The 26,118-nt window shown below is 35.1% G+C and overlaps 1 protein-coding gene across 6 annotated transcripts in view; it reads right to left on the bottom strand.

The window, feature by feature from the left end:
• Positions 1-26,118, bottom strand: part of CAMK2D (calcium/calmodulin dependent protein kinase II delta) — a 354,972-nt gene that overhangs the window by 72,311 nt on the left and 256,543 nt on the right. For all 6 annotated transcript variants that reach the window (XM_036764305.1, XM_036764308.1, XM_036764307.1 and 3 more), the window contains exons 7-8: positions 14,016-14,118; positions 6,036-6,119 (exon numbers count right to left, since the gene is read on the bottom strand). In XM_036764305.1, coding sequence (XP_036620200.1) covers positions 6,036-6,119; positions 14,016-14,118 — 187 coding nt within the window. The remainder of the gene's footprint in view (positions 1-6,035; positions 6,120-14,015; positions 14,119-26,118) is intronic.

Here is a 26,118-nt window from a genome sequence, read left to right as displayed (position 1 = left end):
TTGCATTGATTGGAATTCTCAAGTCTTTTAAAGTTGTTTTTCTTTATAATGTGGCAATAAATCCCCCTCTCCTTCCTGTTTGTGATCCCTTTATTCTGCAACAATTCACACAAATCTTTCAAAGATCCTCTGAACTCATACCTTTTTGTCATTTCTTATGGCACAATAATATTTCAGTACATTCATATATCATAATTCATTCAGCCATTAGCAGCCAATGGGCTTAGTTTCCAGTTCTTTGCTACCATAAAAACACTAAGAATATTTTTAATTCATAGGAATCCTTTTCCTTTTTCTGTTATCACTAAGTTAAATGGTATACACTTGGTGATATTTTGGGCATAGTTCCAAACTATTTTTGATAATAGTTACACAAATTCTGAGCTCGATTTACAGTGGATTTCAAAGTGTCTATCCTTGAACATAATGTCAAACAATTAGAATTTTCCTCTTTCATGTGTGTGTGTGTGTGTGTTATCTTTAGTATTTTAATGGGTATGGGGTAGGACCACAAAATACTTTTCATTTTCGTTTTTCATATTCATGGTTTGGAAAAATTTATATGGTTGCTGATAAGCTTGCCTTCTTTCTTGCATCCTTCCTTCTCCTCAACTGCCTGTTCATATCATTTGATAATTAATGTATTGGAGAATGATTCTTACTCTTATGTATTTATTTGATTTTCATATATCTTGGATATCAAATCTTTATGAGAGAAATTTGCTACAAAAATCCCCCTTGTGTTAACCATTTCTCTTCTAATTTTAACTGTATTTACTTTGCTTGTACAAAACTTTTCCAATTTTTTCCAACCAAATTGTCCATTTGTGTCTTATGATCATCTCTACCCCTTGTTTGGTCAAGGACTCTTTCCTTACTCATAATTTGGAAAAGTATCTTTTCTGTTCTTCTATTTTATTTATGATATGACTTGTAAAATATAGGCCACATATCCATTTGGAGCTTAATAGGGTGTATACCGTGAGATGTTGCTCGATACCTAATTTTCATCAGATTACTTTCTAATTTCCTCAGCAGTTTTGTTGAATAGTGATTTCTTGGCCCTGTAATTATGGTTTTTGTATTGATCAAACACCATTCTACTATGTTCATTTGTTGTTTTGTTCCTAATCTGTCTCACCAATCAAAACTATTTGTTTTTAAAACCAGTACCAAATAGTTTTGGTGATTATGGCCTGGTAGCACAGTTTTGGACTGGTTACTCCATGGCCTTCTTTCTTTCCTTTTTCCCATAATTTTCCTTCTTGAGGGTTCTTAAATTTTTGTCCCTTAATATAAATTTTATTATTTTCCTATATCTATAAAGGAAACCTTTGATAATTTGAATGGCATGGTAATGAATAAGTTAATTTGGGTGGCATTTTCATTTAAATTATATTGTCATGACTCAACCATGAGCAATTAATATCTCTCCAATAATTTGGATGTATAAAAATGGTTTTGTATTTATACTCACATAATTCCCACATATATTTTGATAGGTGAAGTTCATGTATGTGTGTGTGTGTGTATACATATATACATACACACTGTCATTATTTTGAACAGAATACATCTTTTACCTTTTTGCTAGGTTTCACTGATAATATAAGAAATGACTAATGACTTCTGTAAGTTTATTTTATATACTGAAACTCTGCTATAGTTATGTACTTCAATTAATTTTAGTTGAATTCTTTAAATAGACTGTTGTGCTGTTTGCAAAAAAGCAAAAATGTTGCTTTCTCTTTGCCTGTGCTTATTCTATCTACTTCCTTTACTTGTCTTATTGCTATGGAAAATATCACTAGAATTTTATCAAATAATAGTGAAATCCTTGATTTACCCCATTTTACTAAAAGAACCTCTAGCCATTCTGTCCATTATAGATAATACTAGCTCTTGGTTTTAGAGAGTTGCTCTTTATCATGTCAAAGAAAGATCCATTTAATCCTAACATTTCAGTATTTTAAAAACATAAATAGGTTCTATATTCTGTCAAAATCCTTTTCTGCATCTATCAATGAAATAATAGGCAGTTAGGTTGTACATTGGAAAGAGATAACGCTTGCCTGCAATCAGGAAGATTTGAGTTCATATCTGGTCTCGGACCAAGTGTGACCCCAGCCAAGTCACTTACCTCCATATGTTTCAGTTATCCTATCTAAAAATTGGGACAAAAATAACATCTACACTTCAGGTTGTTGTGATTAAAAAGTGAGATAATATTTGTAAAACACTCCGAAAACCTTAAAGCATTATATAAATTAGAGCTGTTATTATGAAGGGATTTTTATTGTTTTAATATAAATATCATCTGTTATGGTTATACTTTTCCTAATATTGAATTAATCACACATTCCTGGTATAAATTCAACCTGGCCACAATATACTAAATTTTCATATGTTCCTTTAATCCTTTTTCAAAAATCATTTATTAATCATAATTTTTGTTACATTATAATCAGTGCAAATGAGTTTAATGTTTCTACTTTGCTGGATTTTCATTTTTGTAAAAGTGTCAAAAGCAGCTGTGAAATAGATATACTCCTTTCTATTTCCATTCCATGATTATCAACGTCTATCATATCTAAATTTTCTAAGATTCTATTCAGATACTTTTCTCATGTTTATGTTTTTGGTTAGACTTATCTAAGTCTAAAAAGTGATATAATACATAGTTTTGCTATTTAATTTCCCCTCTAATTTCATTAACTTTATCCTTCGGTACTTGGATGGTATGCCATTTATCACACACACGGAGTATTGATATTATTTCATTGCTGAGACCCCTGGGAATGTCTCGATCCATAATAGTCCTGCATAGAGGTTGGTATCATCTTCTGTTTACTCACACCTCCAACCTCAATATCTTATTTGGGTTTTTAGTGCCAAGGTTAGCCCCTTTCTGTGATCTCTGATGTGGTGGTTGGGACTTACTTGGTCTTGGGCCCTTGGCCATGATTTCCCCCCTCCCCTACCCGCCAGCAGTGTCCATGCTCAGAAAACTGGAAGGTTTTGGGTACCAGTTCAGAACTCTCAAGTTAGCTGCCCTTAGTTTGGGTGCTGCAGTGGTTTTCTGTAGCCTCTTATACTTCCTCAGCCCAGGCTCTGTTTTGCAGTTCTAACCTATTCATTTGAACATGGGCTGGCTTTCCAGGCAAGATGCCTCTTTAAGTTCTCATGGGTTCTGATTTTATTTTTTATGTAGTCCTACGATGGATGAAGGAGCTTATTGATGTTTTTCTGTGGATTTCTTAATCATTATTCAAAGTGCTGCTTTTTTCCCCTTCTATCATGGTTGAAGAATAGGTGGGGGAGCTGGGCTCCTTTGATTTTTCACACCACAGCCTTAACGAGAAGTCTACCAAAGTTTGAGTGTGCACAGTATTTATGGAAGCTCTATATTTCACCTATAAAGAAGGAAGGAAATCTGACTCTGTCCTGACTGCTAGAGCCCCGACCCAAGATGTAAAGTTATAGTCTCTATATTGATGGGATCTATCATATCATTGATATGAAATAAGATTATTAAATTTTGTCCTTTAAAGATCCATTATATTAAAACTAAAACCTAGAAATGAGTGTGCATATATATGCTGACACATACACAGAAGAAATCCAACATAGAAATGCAATGAAATCTATGCAAAAATTATTAAAATAGGACATATACAGAAGTGTCTATCTACTTCTGAACAAAAGCTTATCACTTGTTTCTCTTGCTTTTCTCATTCTGTAGATAAGAAATCTGAAGCCTAAAGGAGTAAGAGGACTTGTCCAAATTCAGACAGGCTGTGTAGATCAGATCTAAGATTCAACTCTAGGCTCTTTAATTCCAAATTCAGTGCTATTTCTATCATACCATGCTGCGTAAGAAAACATTTTGTGCAATGTTATTAAAATTTAAAAGTTCTTGAATGGGTAAATTTTTATTTATTTCCTGGAAAACTCACTATGACTGTGACATAGTCTACTAATGTCATATCATTCATTCATTCACTCCACAAGAACTCATTAAAGAGAGAATTTGTATATGCGTGTTCACATATAAATATTCATATATATGCATATATAAGCATCTTAAGTTATTGCATTTGAAATAATGTATAAACTTTCTAGTTCAAATAAAATAATTCTTGGAAGACATATTCATACAAAGAGAAAGGTAAGAGAAAAGAGAACTGAGAGGAGAGAGAGGGATATTTAATGTCAATGTCCTTAGAACCAGCTTGGGCTAAAGTTTTGGCTTTTTCAATTATTAATGTGCCTCCTTCAACCTCTATAGGCCTTCACTCCCATAACATTAAAATGTGAGGGCTCAACACCAAATCTTTAAAGATTCTTCCATTTTAACTATCCAGGAGAGAGAGAGAGGGAGAGGAAGAGGGAGAGGTAGAGGGAGAGAACATAGCTTTAATTTGCTAAAACTGATATGAACATATATGTCAGTGGGTACAAAGATATTTTCTACTAGATTGTTAACTCCTTTGAGGAGCAACTTCTTTGCTGTTTCTTCCTCAAGCTCTAATATAGTAAATGCTTATTGGGTTGCTCTGAATTACCTGGTGAGAGAGATGTAGAACTCTCTCCCTTTAACATGTAGGCATTTGAACAGGGACTTTTCAGAGCTAATTCATTAATACAAACAAATTACTGGTGGGAATTTAGGGTTTCATGAGAGGCTGATTAGGGACAGAATATTGAGGACAAATTGCTTTTTGAAGTCCCTCAGATAATGCCCTAGCTATAAATGCCAAATTCTAATCATTTTGAAAACTACTCTGTAAGTTTTATGAAGAATGTCTTTTATAAGCTATGCATCTCCTCTAGGACCTAGCAGATGGTCCTTTACAAAGCAGGTATTTAATAAATGCTTATTAGATTCAATTGATTTCACAGAGAAAGGAATAAATGTGGTCTCATAGTTTGAGGATTTTGAATCTAAACTCTGAACTGTTATGAGGCCACTTTGGCTGTTGCTACAGAGTGATAGCAAGAAGAAAACTTGCAAAGACATAGCTAAAGTTTTATTTTCAGAACTAAAAAAAGTTTTGCGAAACTTGATTCTTTCTCTGATCAACACCAACATCAGGAAGTCTGAGTGTACTAGTTGTGCCTACCAGCTGTAGCCCCAGATACCTCTCTACACACTTGCAAGGGCACAAAATTGTCAGGGGCTGGGAGAATCTGATTGTTTGGTAAAAGATTTCTGTATAATTTATAACGTCCTCTGGCCCTTTCAAAACTGCTACATCTCAAGCTATGACAACCAGGAGAAGAAAAGGGCAGAATAACAAGATATAGACTAAGTGAGGCAAAATTCTCCAGTTGCTTGGTATGTAAAAAAAAAAAAAGTCAATGACACCCTTTTTGGGGTGTTTACAGCAGTGATACCAAACTCAAATAGCTAACACACAAGGATGGCTGTGGGCTGCATATTAGTTTAAAAATGTAATGTTTAAAATGCTATATTTTACTGTATTTTTGTTTATTTTGTAAATTATTTCCCAAATACATTCTCATGCAGCTTGCGTTCCACTTGAGAGTGTTGCGGACCACCGTGGGCTGCATGTTCGGCACCTCTGGTTTACAGTAATGCCTAGCATGATGATATCTAAAGTACTTCCCAATGCCTACATTCCAATAATCCATGATGATATGATGCTAATGATACAAAGTCTACTTTTTCAATTTCAAGTTTAAGCTAATGAATATCACTAGGCTCCTTAGCAAACATCTGCACTCCCAACTACAGTCAACTACTATTGGTCACATATGTGAACAGCTGAAAGAACAGGAATGTAGCTGACATAGAGCATTAGAGATTGTACTGTACAAGTTAGAGATTGAAAGCATGTTTACTACTGCTACTGGTAAAGGCAAAACAAAAAACAGACAAAAAAACTCATAAAAACAAAACAAAACACTGTTCGTGAGTCATCTTCCAACACCAAAGGTGGAATTTTATAGTAAGGTCCATGATTTTTCCTGCCAGAAAATGATACAATTTATATTTTAAAATTATTCCTTACCACATGCCCACATATCCACTGGCTTTCCATAGGGATCTTTTCGTAACACTTCTGGGGAGAGGTATCCAGGTGTGCCAGCAAAGCCTGGGAGAAAGGACAAGTATTATAGAAAATACAACTTTTTTTATCTGATAAAAGAAATTACTTTTTTTTTCTTTTTCTTTAAGATACAGTTACTTCTTGTCTTGAAAAGAAATAAAGATGTTAACACTATTACTGCAGATAAGCCGTTCTTCACAGTTCTGTCAATACTTGTCTGTCCTGGCTTGTAACATTGTCGGAAATAGGATCCATTTTCTAGCTCAGAAGGCAAATGAGCCTTGTTGTATGGAGTTCTGGCAAATTTAAGCAGAGATCTGGCTAGGACTTCATAGTCAGTTTCACTTACATGGGATCTAAACCAAAATCCCTATAAGAGTTAGAAAAATGAATATGCAAAGGATTAAGTACTGTAAAAGAAAACACCATGGAGCCTCGCTGTAATATTTATTATTGCCAGCAGAACAGAATCTTGTTTAAGATTGATCGGCTTAGCATCACTCTCCAAATGGCTACTTAACAAAATATCAAAAATCTTAATACAAAGCAGCTTTACTAACAGGTAGTTCCATAGTAGGTTGGGGAAACTGGCATTAAGGTGTGACTCCAGTATATGTTTTTGTGTATTATGTTACCGACTGCCGTATGAAATTATCAGTAGTAGTAGAAGCAAGCCCCAAACTATCAAAGAAATAAAGTTAAAGAAGTCTATCTATCTATCTGTATTTGTTCAGCCATTTCAGTCATGTCTGACTCTTCATAAATCACTTACAAATAAGTGCCAATCAGTTTTGCATCTGGGCAAATATATACATATACATATACATACATGTATACACATACTTACATGTATAGATACAAATGTGTATGTGTATATATGTATCTGTGTATCTATATAGATATACACACCATATACACACACACACACACACACACACATATATATATATATATGACATCATTGACTGCAATATATATTTGATTAAGCCTGGAGGAATGTTGTGGCAAAGAAAAGATGAGATCGTTAATAAAAGAAAAGACAGATTGGTGCCAGATTGAAGTATCTGAATTTCAGTGCCAGAAGTAGGAAGAAGAGGATGGGGAGATGATAGTGGAGGGTTTCCTCATGGAAAGAAAGAGGAAACACCATACTGACTGCATAAAATGGTGATAAAGAACAGCCAAAGGAGAAACAGATGCCAAAGCTAGGAGAAAATTGGGATTCCTCAGCCATATTCAAGGTCCTTCAAGAACTGGTCCAGCATTACCTACCCAAACTTATATTTTATTATTCCTTAACTCAGCCAGGCTAGCTTCTCATGGTGCTTCTAAGTACCCTTCTTATTCACATCTCCATGGTTTTGTTTTTGCCAGTTCTCTAAGAATGCTTTTTGGTCTCCTCTCAGATGCTGTAAAATCTCCCCAATAATCAGGGCCAAATTCAGAACATTTCCCTTTATGAAGCCTATCCTTGTCATTTCTGTTCCCTGGCCTTGTCTCTATTCCTTATTCCTTTGGCATTCAAGTAATCATTTATGACTAATCTTAGGGCTGCATGTGCATGACATGTTCACAACCCTGCTTACTGATAACTCCCAAATTGGTTTCCAGTTTTACGTATGTAAGTGATCTTTCCTGTCTCAGCTGCCTAGGCAAGAAGTTTTTAAAACCTACCAGAGTGGGGTACATGGCAAATACTTATTGAATTGCTAAATAGCAATAGCAGTTAGGTGGTATAATGGAGTCAGGAAGACCTGAATTCAAATTTGGCCTCAGACACTTACTTAGCTATGTGACTATGGGCAAGTTGCTTAAGCCTGTTTGCCTCAGTTTCCTTATCTGTAAAATGAGCTGGGAAAGGAAATGCCAAACCACTCCAATATCTCTGCCAAGAAAACACAGATGGGGTCACAGAGAGTCAGACATGACTGAACAATAAAAATAGCAAAGTTGAGGAACTTGTATTTGGTTAAGGAAGAATAAATAATTTCTTTAAAAAAATCTATAATTAAGTAACAAATTTGTAAAAGTTTCTTATAAATTATTGATTGGAGACTTGAAGAAAAAACAGGTAAAAGGAGCTTTTTTGTTCAACCACTATAACTTTTCACTGGTCATCCCCTATGCCTGGAATACACTTCCTCCTCACTTGTACTTCAAATAATCCCTAACTTCCTTTAAGACATTACTCAAGGTTCTCTTTCTATATCAGAAGCATGTAGATCTGAGGTTAGGCAGCCAGAATAAAATGTAACTGGGAAATGTTTAACAAAATAAATTTTAAAAATACAACATAGATATGGCTAATTTCTGATTTTTTTAGTCAATATGCAGTTCCAGGGGCCTACTTCTATTTGAGTTTGACACTACTGTTTTACATGATGTGTTTCTAGACCACCCAAATGGTTAGTGCCCTCCCTAATTAACTGCCTTATAAGTAATTACCTTATATTTATTTTATATTTATTCTGTATTCAATTACTTTGTGTATATACGCCCATACACATACATTCTATGGAGAGATGTGGCTCAATGAATAAGATAAATTTGAATCAGCAATTTAGCTCTATGACTTGAGACCCCATAGCTTCCTACTGGAGTTCTGTGGAGTCAATAAATGGTGAAGTGTGTGCTTGGTTTCTCCACAAAACTCTGACAATGTTATTTCTATGGAACGTGGTAAGTCTGAAAGGATGGATCCTAGAGCTAGCATCTGGGTGAGCAGAGACAAAGATTTAACTCTACTTGCACTATCAGTAGCAGCATCGACTTCAAGAAAACATTGTATTTGAATTGGACGTCACTGCTGGAGTCTGCAAACATTCTCTGGAATCTCTCATTCTAGGTTTCTCTATCATCCCATTGTGTCCTCTGGAACCCATGTAGAACTGGAAGAGGCAGAAACAATCTAGTCCAAACTCTTCATCTTAGAAAAGAGGAAATAGGCTTATGGAGGCAAAGAGAATTGCCAGAAGTGATACGCAAGAGATCGGGTTGGAAGCCAGATCCCTGGATGCAGTCACTGGTCTCACTATTGTCCTCTGCTGCTTCACTACTGGTAACAGACCCTCTGTCAGGTTAAGTGATTCTCTCCCCCGGAAGTGATTTTGAATATATTTGGTATGTAATATATTTGTATATAATATATTTGTGTATGTGTTGTTTCTTCACAATAGAATATAAACTCTCTGCAGGCAGGGGATGTCCATTATGCCTTTGCATTCCCAGTTCCAAGCACAATGCCTATTGAATTAAATTGAATTTAATCAGAGATAGTATCTAGTCCAAGTTCTATGGACTTTGTGTACATTATTTAATTTCACTTAGTTTTAGTTATTTACTTTTTAACATGGGATAAACTATGTAATTTTAAAGTTTCTTCCAGCACTATGACTATGATAAACGCAATATTTTTTCAAAGTAAAGCAAGTAGAAAAAATGGTTATCTAGAACCACAATTTAGATACCCCCATGCAAGAAAAAAAATCTTTCAATGTGAACATAGAATGTTCCATTACAAGTCATTGCTCACAAACAGAACATTGGGGGAATATAATAGCACTCATTCTTTTTTCCCCTACAACCTCATTGATTATATTCAATGCTACTTTATAACTTGAAATATATTGAAATTCTAGAAGAATTTATAGGCACAAAAGGTGTGAAATACTTAACTTTATAATGTCTCATCAGGAATAAGGAATTGAAATATCAAATTAAAATGGCATAAAAGATCATGTTTCTTTTGCATGAGAATTGAGCTCTATCTATCTATCTACAGTAAAATGAAAGGAAATCTGCCTTTCCAAACATAAAGCAAATTCTCACGGTTCCTCAGAAAGCACCAGGAACATTAGCACAGGTGGAATGTTTTAATTGGACTCTAGGAATAACTTATTGCTGGAAAAATGCAAACTAATCTCTGTGTCACACAGTAAAATTGGCTGTAATTTTAGAATGAGGTACAAGAAGGAGACAGTAAAAGGTATCAAGCAGGAAGTTAAATGCCCTACTTATCCATTTTCTAGGAGCATAGTTCCATACTTATTATTCAGTTTAGCTGCAATGGAGCCTATGAAGCAATGTAAGTATCCTGCTCATGACCTGGTGGGGGGGGGAAGGGGAGAGAGAGAGAGCGAGAGGGAGAGAGAGAGAGAGGGTGAGAGAGAGTGTGTGAGAGAGAGATGGAGAGAGAGAGAGAGAGAGAGAGAGAGAAAGAGAGAGAGAGAGAGAGAGAGAGAGAGAGAGAGAGACTGCTCTTTAACAATTCTTCTTTTCATATTGGCAACTCTAGAAAAACAATACAGAAGTTGGTCCTTAGCCCTCAGGGACAGGACTTCAGGGATGGTAACAGAGGATAAGAGACAGGACATTAGAAGGGAGGTGGAAAAATCAAAACTCGGGGCTTAGAGAGTGAAAATAAAAGGTTCAGTGTACAAATTCATCTCGACTCAGTTCAAGACACATTCATTAATTGCTCATTATGTGCATGGAACTGCATTACTTGCTATAAGGAACTGGGATTTTCCCATTTCTAATAGAGGTTTTATTTTATTTTAAACCTAAGAAAAACATAAGAAGTGACTAAAATTCTGACATTGAATTTGGTGGGGGAAAGAGTAGCATTCTTTTTTTTTTAAGTGAATAACTTCATTAAACATAAAAATTAAATAAAAATTATGTTTGATAAGCACATAAAACACTAAAAAATAAACTAAAATAATCTGGGAAAGATGGAGATTATTTTTCTGATAAATAACTATGAGTCAATTTTGGAAAAGGATTAAATTAGTAATGAAAATTATAATGAGTCCCTGTGCCTAAGGACAAAAGCTACACCTATGGTATGAAATACAACACTTTGTGCTTGTTTTTTCTATGGCGTTTCAGACAGGTTTCCATGGGAATCTGTGTTCATGGGAAATTCAATAAGATAGAAGCTTAGGCTTAACAATGATATTTTCAACCATACCTAAAACAATTTATATTTTTGGGCACCATCAACACTTATACCTTAAGGTCAATGCCATGAAGACCACTCCCTTTTCCAGTGGCTGGTAAGGTTTGCAACACACCTTCTTTATATGTCAATATTATAAAGTAAGTAGTGCAAGTATTATCATTCCCATTTTAGAGATAAAGAAACTTAAACTCAGAGGGAGTAAAGTGACTTGCCCAAAGTGGCAAGAACAGGTCAAAAGTGGAATAAGAAGACAGGTTCCTGACTCTATGTCCATAGTTCATTCCACTAAATTACTCTTTCTGTTCATCCTGTCTGTAATCTGCAGCTACTAAAAACTGGCAACATTAAACTGTAAAAGTAAATCTTTTAGTCATGAAATATTTCTATGAAAAACTAATTTTTATCAAGTTTTCTTTTGTCCTTTCTTCATGTTTTGTGTAAGGTGCTTCTCTCTGACTGAGAACTTCAACAGGAAAAGATGCAGGAGAGAGGGCATTCTAGGCAGGGTACTATCATAAAGACAACTGAATGGGGAATAGTCAATCAATAATCCTTCAGACATGACTGAAAACAGCTGAACAGCAACACAAACCAAATAGTCCACTCTTGCCATTGAATAGGGGAAGTAGTAAACTGATTACAAAGGTATGTTTGAACTATATTATGGAGAACCTTGAATGCCAACTAAAGGATTTTTTCCTTTATTTGGTAAACAAGCAGTTATTGAAGATTTTGCTTTAAGAATTGAACCTCTGAAAAATTAATCTACTATCCTTCAGAAAGACCACAGTTCAAATCTAGCCTTAGACATTTATTAATTGTGTGACCCTGGGCAAGTCACTCAGTCTTCGTCTGCTTCATTTTCCTCATTTTTAAAATGGGGAAAATGGCGCCTATCTTCCAGGGAATGCTGTGAGTATCAAATGAGATAATATTTGTAACTGTTCTGCAAGCCTTAAAGTGTTATAAAAATGCTATAATAATAATAATAATAAAAATAGCAACAGAAATAATGATTAGCATAATTATAATTGTTAATATATATAATTATTATAATTTTACAGACATTATAATCATTATTTTTGGCTCCAGCATCTATTCCCAATATATCATCAGCAGCCTCTTCCTCCTCATTGGCTTAGGCTCCTTTTTCTTCCTATCTATTTCTGTGACTTCTGGCAAGTTACTTGACTTTTCTGGCCTCAGTTTCTTCATCTATAAAATTCATGGTTTGAAGTGGAAGATATTCAAGGTCTAATCTAGTTCAAAATCCTATGCTTTCAGGCTCCCAGAGGATGGGAGGCATCCAAAAGAAATGTCTCTTCTGAGTTAGGTTTTCAGATATGAGTTGAAGCATTCTTATTGAAAGTTGAATTGAATTCAGCATACCAGATGTTAAGAGAGGAAGAGGTGGAATTTTGGTGGTATAGTCTCTGTCAGAAGAAAGAGCTACCTACTTTAGCTTGGGTAGATAGGAAGGAAAGAGTAGGCAAGGAAAATACTCTGTGGGTGCTAAAACATTCAGGATGAAAATGGTAGCTATTTGCAAATATGGTTAGAAACCTCAGAATTTAAACCTATCTATAGATGATTTCCTCTCTTCTTGACTTTTCTCCTTGTTCCTTTTCCTGTACATATTCTTGGAAGTTGTGTCTTCAGGATGCCAAAGAAACTTTTGTGGGGAAAAAAGAAACTCCACCCTTTTTATGTGGAATAATGCTGCTGTAACATATGGTGGATTTACATTTTTAGATTTTGGCTGCTTCTTCTGGTGTCAGGTAGGCACAGCCTAGATAGGCTGAAACCCCTACCTCTACCCCTTTTAACATTTTCCCTGATTTTCAAAACAACTATTCTACACCACAGGCTTTCAGGAGAAAAGGGGTTTTTTTGGTGCGGTTTTTTTTTTGGTTTGTTTTGTAGTTGTCGGTTCAATTGGTGTTCAAAAGTTGTGAATTCAGTGGGGAAAGAAGGCTGGCTGGAGCTCATAGGGATAAAATAAAATGAAGAAGAAAAGCTTTTTGTCCTTGAAAAATAATTTATAAAGCTAGAGGAAAAAAAAGCCTTCCTTTCCTCACCTTACTAAACTCTTGTTAAAGACACATTTGTGAGGATACATTCATTCAGCTATTATTTATGGAGGCTTACTATTTGCATACATGAGGATGATATTAAAAACATATTCTTCTCATATAAAAGACCTTAAGGACATTTAAAATTATTTCTAATCCTCTAAATGCTTTCAAACAACTGTGATCCCAGCAATATGAGTATTTCCTTTACTGAAAGATTGTATCCGTCAGTAACGAGATCAATTATTTTGTTAGTTATGTCAATATTTAAGACAGGGTTGGGGAACCTGTGGCCTAGAGGCCACATATGGTGCTCTTTGTCCTCAAGTGCACTCCATCTCTGACTTCAGTCAAAGGGCCACACTTGAGGACCTAGAGGGCCACATGTGGCCTTGAGGGCACAGGTTCCCCACCCCTTGTCTAAAATGACTACTTACAACAACAACAACAACAACAACAACAACAAACTACATTTTCAAATACTCTGTTATAGTTCTGATGGGATACTCCAAGTGATTTGAGGTACTTTTCCCACATATATATCTTAGGTACCGTTTGTTAATAGCCAAGATCGTTTTCCTTTATACCTGCTCCTTACCCTTAATCTTCTTGGCTTACAAAATAACTAAGCTTCCCCCATTTAAATCTTGACATTGGGCCCATTTCTCCAGTTACTTAGTTGTGGAAAAAAATTCTAAAAGTTGATTCTTTTTTCCTCCCACTCACATTTTCTCATAAGAATTAAAAAAAAAACTGTCTATATTTTTCATGTTAAATAAAATGAGATGGTTGGAAAAATCTCAGTGTCTCAAAAATGATACAAAACTCCAGCCACCTTAGAATGGATAATTTGATTTCAAGCAGGTTGTGTCAGACAGAGAAAGAATTGAAGAATAGTTTACCCACCAAACCATGCTTGCTGATCTCCTTGGACTTCTATGGCCAAGCCAAAGTCCGCCAGTTTCACAGCTGCTCCCTTGGATTTGCTAGCTAAAAGCAAGTTCTCAGGCTTTATTTAGAAAGAAAAAAAAGATTGAGATAAGAACATACTTTAAGCAATTACTAATAATTAACAACATTTGAACCAAAAAAAAAAGAGAAAAAAATCATGCATCGTCCTCTCCATAGGAGAATGTCATTCCTAAAATCCCAGGGAAAATGTGGTTAGCAAATCATTGTAAACTGGCATGTGGGCAGGCTTCAGAGAGATGCGTAACCTTACTGAAGAGCATATGGGATGGAGGAGAAGATATGTTTGGGGAAATTTTATGATGAAGGTTAGCACCTGTCTTTCACCTACTCACATACTTCTGAACCTCCTTTAGGACCAGTGGACTATAGACAGTTATTTAAAAGATATTTTTTACAAAGCACAAATATTCTCAGAAGTGGTGAACTTGGCAAAAATTATAACAAGATCTGGATCTATAGACATTTGGCAAACCATTTAATGAATTTTAGCACAAATCAAATCCTAGCTGATAAAATCACTTTGGATCCAATTGTGATATTTTGATCCCTTGATATTTCTAGACAATTTATGTATAGTTCTCATGGACTCATGTTGATTTTAATTTACATGCTTAAGTTGCTATTTTTAGAATCTATTTTTTAAAGAGAAGATTAAAATTGCTATTTGCCAAATGTTATAGTTGAGGGCATTATATTGTTTTCAACACTAACTAAAATTTTTAATTCGGTATTAATTTTTTTTCAGAAGGCAAGTCAAATATTTTTCAATGCATTTTCTCAAGAATAACAGGAGGAAAACAATTTCCTTAGCTACTTATCATTCCTTTAGGACTGATGGTTTGATCTAGGAATGAGGTTGTGTCTACACCATTGTTTCCCAACCAGTCCATCCAGACACATTGATTCTTTAAAAGTATATCTATATCTATATATATACATATATATACATATATATATATATATATATATACACACATATCTTGAATGACAAGGTGTAGGTTTTCTTTGTCCCCTTTGATTAATTTTGGCCATATATTTAGAGATGGTAGAAGTGCTAACTATAGTGGAAAGAAGAAGGATGATGCAGTGTCTATGTGGCAACTAGGGTGGAGAGGAGGAAGATATATTGTGCATGTGCCTATGTGTGCATGAATGCTTTTGCAGGCATGTGTGTTTGTATGAGTGTGGAGGCAGGGTAGTGTAAGACTATGGATAGACAGATGGTAAGGTTGATAGATGGTTGCAATAGCAAATCAGGCCACTCCTGGCTATGTCCAAGAAAATTATTAGATATGTCGTAGATGGAAGAAGGTTGGGAAACATTGGATTTGATATTGCCAAAACAATTGTTTGAAAAATCAAAAAAATCCATCCATTAGATATCTGACTCTTCAATAGAAGACAAATGATTTTATTTTCTTGCAGAACTGACTGTTTTTCTGACCGAATTGGTTTATTCTGTTGGTTGTTTTGGCCTTTTGTAAACACAACCTAAGTCAGTATTAAATGTATTAGTTAAGTCAGCCATGCAAATTAGCAGAGACCCATAAACCAAGGACTTAAGGAAATTAGCTGAAGCCTAAAATAAATCAGATTATGGGGAAGTAAGAATTGTATTAAAATATCATACTCTTTCAGGATCCTGATGCTCACTGCCATCAGATGCATTGCTACTAAAATACTTGTTAAGAATGGGAAGTTTCAGAATTTCCTGAGGGACAATAAATTCTGGTTTAACTTATGTTTATAGCTTATTATATGACAATTATAGTAAGGGTGTGGGCCAAAGATACCTTAATATTATGAAAAATGTTTCTACATTTCACTAAAATTCTATATTGTTGACTTTTCAATGATGTCAAAATGTTAATATTTGACATATTTTAATTACTAAAATTAGTAAGCTAAATGAATTGTATTTTTTAAAATTATATTTTCAGTTATTACATTCTTCAATAAATGAGTTACTTAAAGAAAACCACACAGAACTTTAAGCAATGGTTGATTCTACGTCTTTGTTGCTTCACAAGTCAAAGGCATCAAAATGTCATATAGTTTTACAATGATAAACACACACATTTTAATTCATCAACCACACATTGATTTCATAATGTTGGCATCACAGGATGCCAGAATTGCAATCAACTTTAAGATCATTGAGAATTCTAAAGTATCATGGAGAATTGGATTTTGTTGAGCAAATGCCATTGTATTTTGTATGTAAACTTCAATTCGTATAAAGGGCATTTAATTGTGTCACAAAATCAACAACCTTCTGGGCAGTACTGTGTGCCCTTAGACATCAAGCAGCTGCCAATTCAGGATAAATGGAATGTCTTAGATGTTTATCATGCATGAACTTTGAATGACTGGGGCATCTATTCGTAACTACAGAGGCCTGGAAGACTTCACAGACTCTTGTGATCCATCCAGGAAAATAACAAATCAGTACAGATTAGAGTGCTATACATTGCACCCATGAAGACTGTTCAGCTGCAATTGTGTACATGAAAAAGGCAGAGCTATTTGAAAATATTAGGCAGTTTATTATTATTATTATCATTAGAGTTGTTAATTTTTAAGCACTATATCTATGTGTGTATATAAATGTATAGACATACATATGTATATATGTATACGTATGTGCATATATACACATATATGTATGTGTGTATGTGTTTGTATATACGTGTGCATATCTATCTATCTATCTATCTATCTATCTATCTATCTATCTATCTATCACAACCTTTGGGCAAATCTATTCTCTAAAACCAAGGATCTGTCAATCAGATAAACTACAAAATTGGTAGGCCGATTGTTCATTTTATAAAAAGACACTTTAAAAAAAGTTTCATCGTGGACTTTCTTTGAATAGCTCTCTCCAAGATCATTAAAGTATAATTCAGTTTATTTTTTAAATGATTTACATGTATCTTTTTAGACCATTATATCAAACTACTTGTTTATTTGAGCATATGTCTGTGTCTGCATGCACACATATCTATATTTACAAATATTGCATTCTAAAAGTATTAGTTAACTTTAAAAATTAACAGCTTCCTTATAATAAATTATAATTGCATATAATAAGTAATAAGAATAACTGTATTAGAAACTGAACTCTGAGAAGGTGAAAGGACAGTATAGGATTACAGATTCTTTTGAGTTCCAGTAAAAGGAACCTTAAAGGTCATTGTCCAACCTTTTCATTTTACAGATAAGGAAATTGAGAACCAGAGAAGTTAAATGGTTTTCCAAAGGTCACATAGTAGTAAACTGGAACAGCTAGGATATTAGCCCAGGTCGTACACAAGCCCAATCAGCTTTTCCAGAGTACCAGAAGCTTTCCTCACTATAATGTTCTAGTTTAAAAGGTTGAATTAATTCTCTCTGACTTCTTTTAAAAGCACCATGGAATTTTGTTGTTGTTCAGTCGTTTCAGTCATGTCCAACTCTCCATAACTCCAGTTGGGGTTTTCTTGGCAAAAACACTGGATTGGTTTGCCATTTCCTTCCCTAGCTCATTTTACAGATGAAGAAACAGAGGCAAACAGGGTTAAGTGACTTGCCCAGGGTCGTATAGCTAGTAAGTGTCTGAGGCCAGATTTGAACTCAGGAAGATGCATCTGATTCCTAGCCCAGTCATCCATCCACTGAGCCACCTAGCTTCTCTTCATGAAATTAGTTCCAACTTAAAGAAACTGTCTTCCAAAAGGCCATTTCTAAATCTCTTGCTTGGAAATTAATATGCATTTTTCTGTATAAAATGATGTTACTAAAGGTGGTTAGGCTCTGGAGGATTTTAATCTCTGAACATAATTTTAATACATAAAATAGTACAATTGTTCTCATAAAAACCCTCTTCTCTATTGTAGCTGTAGTGGAAACATCTTCCCTTTTGAACTAACCTCTTGGCAATAGCATTCACTATGTGACCACTTGTTCTAAAAGTCTATGAAGGGATCAAACCTTCCCAGTCCTTGACACAGCTGGTCATGGTTTTGTGAGGAATATTTGTATGTCAGATGCTCATAAGTTGGGGGATGTTTCAAATATGAAGTCCAATGTATTTAACACTAACTACAGTTAGGGGCTACTATGTAAGAGCTTAAAATGGAAATGCTTCTGAGATGTGTCTTAAGTTTGCTCTGTTGCCACACCCACAGATAGGCTTCTTATCCACTCCTCTGCTCCCTAATGATGTAGGCTTTTCCATGACATCTGCTCATAGTGTCAACAACCATGAATAGCATATCAGATGTAATACATAGCAACTGTTGCCAGTCCCCCTCCCCAACATTTCCACTATCTTCTTTCACTATGATTTGAGAACTCTTTGAAACTACACAAAAGATTCTGAGGTACCCAGGCATGTAGCTTCAAAGGAAGTAAGGGATATGACTTAAAGATAGCTACTCTGTGGTAACTATAAATTCTGGATTCTCTATCCATTTAGGATTATATATTTAGAACTGAAAAGGGACCTGAGGAATATCTAAGGTCCAACCTCCTCATTTCACAGATGGGGAAACTGAGGTCTAGAGAAGTTAATGTCTTGTCCAAGATTAGATGGGTAACAAGGAGAACTGGCTTTACAATCAGTTTAGGAGAATTTGACAACTTTCTAACCTCAAGATAAATCCAAACAAAACACGGGTCTTATTTATGATGATTTGCCCCCTCTCCCGCTCCATTCCCTCTCTCTCAATTCAACACCATGTTTTCATTGGTATAGTGAACTTCTGGTGAGGAAATGTCGTCTACCAATGTAGATCAGCAGCTAGCTATTCCAGAACTTACAGTCTTAGAACATTGAATGGAGGCATCCAGAGGTTAAATGACTTGCTCAGGGTCACAAAGCTAGTATATATCATATGAAGGACTTGAACTCAGCTCTTCCTAACTCTGAGGTCAGTTCTTCACTTATTTCATGCTGTCCAAAATCTTATGGTCCTATAATCTAGAATGACTATTACAAATAATTGGCATAATATGATTAATGAGGATCTTTAGCACTACTAACAGCACATCATGCTTATTTTGACTTGTAATAATCTGATGATTACAGATCTAGAAGGGACCTTAAGGCCAACTAGTCCAACCTCCTGATCATATAGTCAAGGAGACTGAGGTTTATGCAGGAGGAATGACTTGCCCAGGATCAAGCACACATCATTCATCTCCTTGGACCTTTTCCCTTCTTTATAAAATGAATGACTTGGGTCAGGTAATTTCAAAGATTCCTACTGGATCTAAGTCTATGATTGCATGAAATAGTGGCTATTTTTCCTTTCTAACTTGTTGGATGATTTCTTTAGCAATTTGTGAAAAGTCAATCATTTTATTTCAAATATATATATATATATATATATATATATATATATATATATGTATATAGATACATACACATATATATATTTCTTATTTTGTGTTTGAGCCTAGCATCCTAGGAAGTATTTTAAAAGTTTCAAAGTCTCTTTTCCTTTTCATCGATTGGGGTGTTTCAATGAGCAAGTTACTTGTCAAGCATCTTATGCTTTGCAATGTTTCCAGTTTTTCTTGCTTCTTGTCAGTGAAGGTGTGAGCAAAGCTACTAGAAAGAAGCAAACTGAAATTGATCATGAACCTGATCTGAGAGCAAAAAAATTCGCTTCATTCACACATGGTGCTGCTAGTTGGAAAATTGGCTTTACCTCAGTTTCATTGAGAGCCTCTATAAACTCATAGAGATGAATGGCTAGGTATTTACACTTGCCATTAAAATCTCTACTGGCTGTGAATCTGAAATTCTTTTAAGAACAGAGCTTCTTCTAAGACACCTCTCTTTTAAGGAATATTTGGAAATTATCAGTTGTTGCCTTGAGATCATGAACTGTATTGTTCCATACTTTTCCGTATTACAGTTCACATTTTTATATCACTCAAGGGTTTTCAAAGTGCTTTACATAGATTATCTTATCTATGTCAATTATCTATATGTAGAAAAATATAGTTTTTGAATAGGATGAGATTATTTAGCAAAGTTGGTTACCAGGTATGTAGATAGACATACTTTATTTTAATTAAACTTCTACCTAAAATTGGGACTCAGAAAGGGAGGGTGGATGTGGTTTTATTCTATAGCTAACTTTGGAATTCATAATTTGACATCATGAAAAGATATTAATGAATTTTATAAATTAATTAGAACAAATTACTGAAAAAATCTTTTTAAAAATATAAATTGTAAGTATATTTTTTTCTCTTAATGGTGAAGATTATTGCTCAGAGAGGGGCAGTCACCAAGTAGCCTGAAGCTAGGTCTATCCAAGGACTGTCTTTGGCAAATAGAACATTTGGGAACAATGGAAGCATTCTTCTCTTCCAATTTTCGCATAAAAACATAACAAAAACAACCTAGCAGAAATCATCCTGGCACTCAACATTGCCTTAAAATAGCAATTTAAGCTGGATTAGAAAAATTATTTGAAGAAGAATTTGTATTTTTTCAGGGGAAAAAAAGCTATTTTGTTTATCAAATAATTCCAGAAGCCATTTCAAACACACACTGACTTATTAAACTGAAGTGATGATCATGGTATTTGAGCTTGCTTTCTTTCTTTCTTAATACATTTTGGTTAGACAAAGTATTTCAATACAACTTCATTCTCAGGGGATTACACCAGAATTTCATGACTCCGTCATGCCTCTAGTCAATTGAAAATCATTGCTGCAGAAGATAGTTATTCTCCTCACCACAGCTAAGAAAGATATCTTGACATAATATATCATAGCAAAGACTTTCCAAATAACTCAACATCTCTGTAATTAAGCTCTCTTGGAAAAAAAATTTACTCTCTTATTCAGAATTCCCTTGTATTACTATTATATGCAACAAGACACTTTTAAAGTGTCTTAGAGCATTCCTGTCAATTAGCTATGAAGTAATGCTGTTCTCTTTAAAAAGAATTGTTCTGTAGGATTCAAAAAGGAAGAAGAGACAAATATTGTAAATCAAGTTTATTACCTACTTTCAGGTTCACTAAAACATTTGGTTGAATGTGTATTATCAGTCATGTAGATGGCCATTTAAAAAAATACAATTTTTACTTGTTTTGAACTTGTTATGCTAGCCTTAGATAGCAACTCTTAAGATTACACCTTGAAAAAAGTGTATCTGTAAAACTTTCTCCCTGACCCTTTTCTGTCACCTCTACTTCAACAAAGGCTTTACTTGACAAATTTACCAACAGTTTCTTCATTGCCTATATGAGAAAACATGTTCCCTTCTGATTTTCCTTGATTTCTTCTGACACAGAAGATCAGTGCCCTTTTCCTCCTCAACATATTCTCTAAACTATATTTTTGGTTTTTCAAAAACCTGGTTTAGTTTAATCTCCACAGACATTCTTATAGCATTTTTGAAGGAGGTTGAAGGGGAAAGGAGGCATTAATCAATCTCCTTCTGGATACTGGATGCCCTTAGACCATGTCAATTATTTAATAGTCTTTTAACAACTAGTAAAATACTAGACCATGACGTCTACATCAATGAGTCCACATTTGTATATACAAAACAAAGAATCAAAGAATCAAGATTTAGAGCTCATAGAGTAAATTGAATCCAAACTCCTCATTCAACTAGAGAGCTAAAGCAACTTGTCTAAGATAGCACAAGTCTTCTGACACCAAATTTAACATACTACCCACTATAGCATGCTACCTCCACCTATCACTGATTTTGTAGAGGGTCTTTAAGATGCCATAATTTGGCTAAACCAGAACAATTTAAATTAAACATAGGAATTTTTTTTTCATTTCTTCTCTATAACCTTCTCTAAGCCTAGTTTCTCAATCACTATGGACACTACCACCTTATTATCTTTGAAGGCAAGAGGCTTCAGAAAAAAAAAATCAACTTGAGTTTTTATTTTCTCTCACATACCCCATCTGGGGATCAATTCTGTCTGCTAGATCTCTAAATCCTGCCCATAAGTAAAGTCAGCTGTCCTGCCATTGAGCACACTCCTCAGTTAAAAGTTATTCCACTTACCAAAAAATATGCTGTCTTTATAAGAAATGTTAACAGACATATTTACTTATCCATTGGATAAATGTTGTGTGATTGTTAGCTTATCTTTCTTATGTTGAAATCATTTAGAAGATAGGGTCCATGTTTATTTAGCTTTATTCACTTAACTACTACTTAGAGGTGTATTACTCCTCATGTACTATATGAGGTACTGTTAGGGATATAAGCTCGTACAATTCATGATCCACACCCTCAAATAGCTTTCAAACTCACTTTCCACGGCACCTAACCCAACGCAATGTGACAACAACAGCACATGCGTCATCATGTGGCTATTAAGGGGGATGTCCAAATACAGTGTGAAGAACAAAGAGTCAGAGATCTTGGACATATGAACAAAACTACCTCAGGAATATTAAAAGAAATTCTATTAAATTCGAGAACAATCTTGAATTGACCTAAACAGCAATATATCCAATCAATAAATTTTACAGGAATGAAGGGGATAGTTACTGAAGGATTAACAAACAATAGTCATAGACATTGCCTGTGTGTTTAATAAAATCCCTCTGTTTTCTCTAAAATGAGAAAAAGCAAATAGGAACTAAAACATGCTTGGTCATGAGGGGGAAGGGCAAATCACTGAGGAGACAAAAAGCAAATTTTTCTAGCCATTCTTCCTAGAAAGCATTCTGATTACTTTTGATGTTTCCTCCTTGAGTAAAATCAATCTCTCATCTTGAAGTCAATAAACTGTTGGATCAGTGACTTCTGTTGGTCTTCTCTTCACTCTTGTCCAAGTAGTAAATCAGTTCAACCAAGCCCCATCCTCTGACCATGAATACATTGCTTCCTTATCCTTTTGCAGTATTTCATGCTCTGTTTCTTGTCCAAACTACTGAGTGTTCTGGAGGAAGTTATTAAATGCTGTTGTCATGGTCCACTAGAAATTCACATTACTTAAGCTCAGCTGAGTCATTATCACTGCTTAGAACTTCTTTTATTCCTCTTCTTGTCAAGAATAGTTCCTTATGAATAAAGATCTTCATTTTGATACTGTTTCATTTTTTAATTTTCTTTTTTTTATTATTGTGAACTTGACAATAATCAGCAAAAACAAACTTTTCAGTCTACATAGAACACGAAAGAGGACTGAATATATAATTGTGATTTTTTTATGTTTGTGTTTGCTAATAATTGTCAAAAATCACAATAAAAAAAGAAAAAACTTAAAAGACACCTCATCCATACCATAACATATCTCCTTCTTGCTGATCTTGTTGATGAGGAGTTAACTTCAACAAGGAAAAGACAAACTCTTCAACCCAATGGTACCTCACTTATGTTTCTATACTTGAGAAAATATATCATAGAATGATAAGATTTTGGAGCTGGAAGGGGGTCTGAAGGTCATAAGTTTACCTATAACTCAAGCATTAATCTCTCATAGGGCATGAGGGCAACATAACCCTCAGTGGGGCCCTCATCATTGCAAATTCAGAAGAAAGACCATGGTTGGTGAGGACAAAGAAAAGCTTTGTACAATCGCCATTGTATCATATCCTGAATATCTCAGATGACAGTAAGAAGATCTTTACATTCTTACTAAGGTAGCTAGCCCATTTCACTTCTGGACAGCTCTAACCACTGTACTAAATTTTCCCTGTATTAAACCATAAATCTAAGTTGCTATAACATTCATCATTTGGTCCTGATTATGCACATGGGGTCCTAACCAAACAGCATTGAAGAATCTGTGCTATATTGCCTTCAGATGGACAATGTCTGCATATATTACCACTCTTCCATAAGTTAGTCTTTCAAATATTTAAAGACAAAAAATTAGGGACCCCCTCCCAAGTCTTTTCTTCTCCAGGCTAAGCATTGTCAGTTTCTTCAATTGATTCTCTGCAGAATGGTTTTAGGTCTCATCACCCAAGCTGCCCTCTCCTAACCAACTCCAGTTTATCAACATCTTTTCTTGAAATATTGGGAACTGAACATAATACTCTGATCACCTAATCATCACACCTACTATATGCCAGGCATTATGCTAAGCACTGGAGATGAAAGAGGTTAAAAACAGTCCCTGCCCTCAAGGAGTTCACAGATGTGGGTTGACCATTTGTACTATCACTTTCCTCAGTCTGGACACTGTACTTCTATACTGTAATATACTGTAATATAGGACAGACAGCACAGTTCATTATAGCATATCACGCTAAATATAATAGTTTAATAGCATTGTATAGTATTATATAGTACAGCACTACATAGGATAGTATAGGACAATTCATTATATAGTATATACTTATAAATGTAGCCCAAAATGCAGTTGGTTTTTCTATCTGTCACATCACACAAATGACTGCTTCTAAACTTGTAGCCTACTAAGACCAACAGATCCTTTTCACCTTAGCCTTTATCCGGCCATGTTTGTTCTCCTTTGATATTCATGGAATTATTTTTTTTTTTGCATTGACTTTACATTTATCTCCATTAAACTTGATCCTTTTAGATTCAGCCTATAATTCTAGCCTTTCAGAAACTTTTTGTATCCTCACTCTATCATCTACTATCTTAGCCCTCTTTCTCAGCTTTGATTCAATCACAGATTTAATCAGAATGTCATCTATGTCAAGTCATTGATAAAGACACTGAACAGGGAAGAGACCTGCCAGAGATCTCTAGATGGACCTTATCCATTAATAATCATTCCTACTGAACACACAGAAATACTGTCATTCCAAATCACATTTGCCAACTTTTTGAAAAAGGAGCCAAAAAATTCCAGAGCTTCACAAGGTGGCTCAACTACCTTAATCACATTCTGTCCACATTTTTCTGTGTCTAGAATACTATAATATTCTGAAGTGAACCTGTAATCTAAGTGAACCTATCCTATATTTGCTTCCATCATTGAATTGGTATCATTTGAAAGAGAAATGTGCAATCCAATCTGATTCATTATTGCCACATACACATCTCAACTATGGGAGGTCAGAAATGGACAAAAAGGACATAATAAAACTCCCAGGCCATCCTTCATGAACCTTTGCATTAGGTGAACAGTCGTTGTAAGTCGACTCTTTAGTTTTCATTGTGTGACATAAACAGGATCCTTTGGAGCAATGCCTTACTCTAATGGGTAAAGAAGGCAAGCTTTTGGTCTTCAATGCCACAGGAGGGTGGGTGGAGTATACAAAAGAATGCACTTGTCACAGAGAGTAAATCTTGTTTGAACATATATCCTAAAACAACTCTGGGGTAGAAGTGGTAGATAATTAAGCTCCCTAACCTAAAGCAAGACGATTCAGGAGTTTTGCCCATTCAGAGAAGAAAAGAGAGATCATTCTACTTCTTGCGAATGGCAGGATGTTATTTTCCTTTTGATAAAAAGAGATTTTATGTAAGTCTCAAGTATGCGTCACAGAAGGAATGGAGTAAAGGGTGGGTTGTAGTGAGTCAAAGTATTTTCATAAAATCGTGGAATGAGTCATGCTTCATGGCTTTTTTGCCTCTATGAACATAATTGCAGCTGAACAGTAGTTTGGAACTGTGTGGTGTCATATCTACTCCAACGGCATTACTCACCTTAAGATCCCGATGTACTACCCCCATCTGATGGCAGTGAAGCACAGCCTCCAGGATCTGCTGAATGCAATGACTGCATGCAAACACCAGGGGGCGTGTGTTAGTTCCAAGCTTACACTCACTATCTGTATACCCTCACAGACACCGGGTTAAAGTATAAAACTAGCCAACAACTGGGGATGCAAGAAAGCACCTCCAGATGTCCACACATATTGCTCATCTAGAGTAGGCACAAAGTCAGAAGATTGGGATCCTGCCTGCCATGTGTTGTCAGGCTTCATGCTCAAATGAATGATTAATGTGGGCTGAATTTGGTTTCATGGAGGACCTCAGGTCCATTGGAAAAGCTCTTTAGGAAAAAAAAATCAAATTAAAAACCAAAGTCTATTGCACAATTTTGTTCCTCAAAAAAAGTGTTCTGGGAGATAT

This window comes from Trichosurus vulpecula, chromosome 6 (genome assembly GCF_011100635.1).
Source record: "Trichosurus vulpecula isolate mTriVul1 chromosome 6, mTriVul1.pri, whole genome shotgun sequence".
NCBI lineage: Eukaryota > Metazoa > Chordata > Mammalia > Diprotodontia > Phalangeridae > Trichosurus > Trichosurus vulpecula.
The sequence above is the reverse complement of the archived record's forward strand: the minus strand, read 5'-3'. Positions and strand labels throughout refer to the sequence as shown.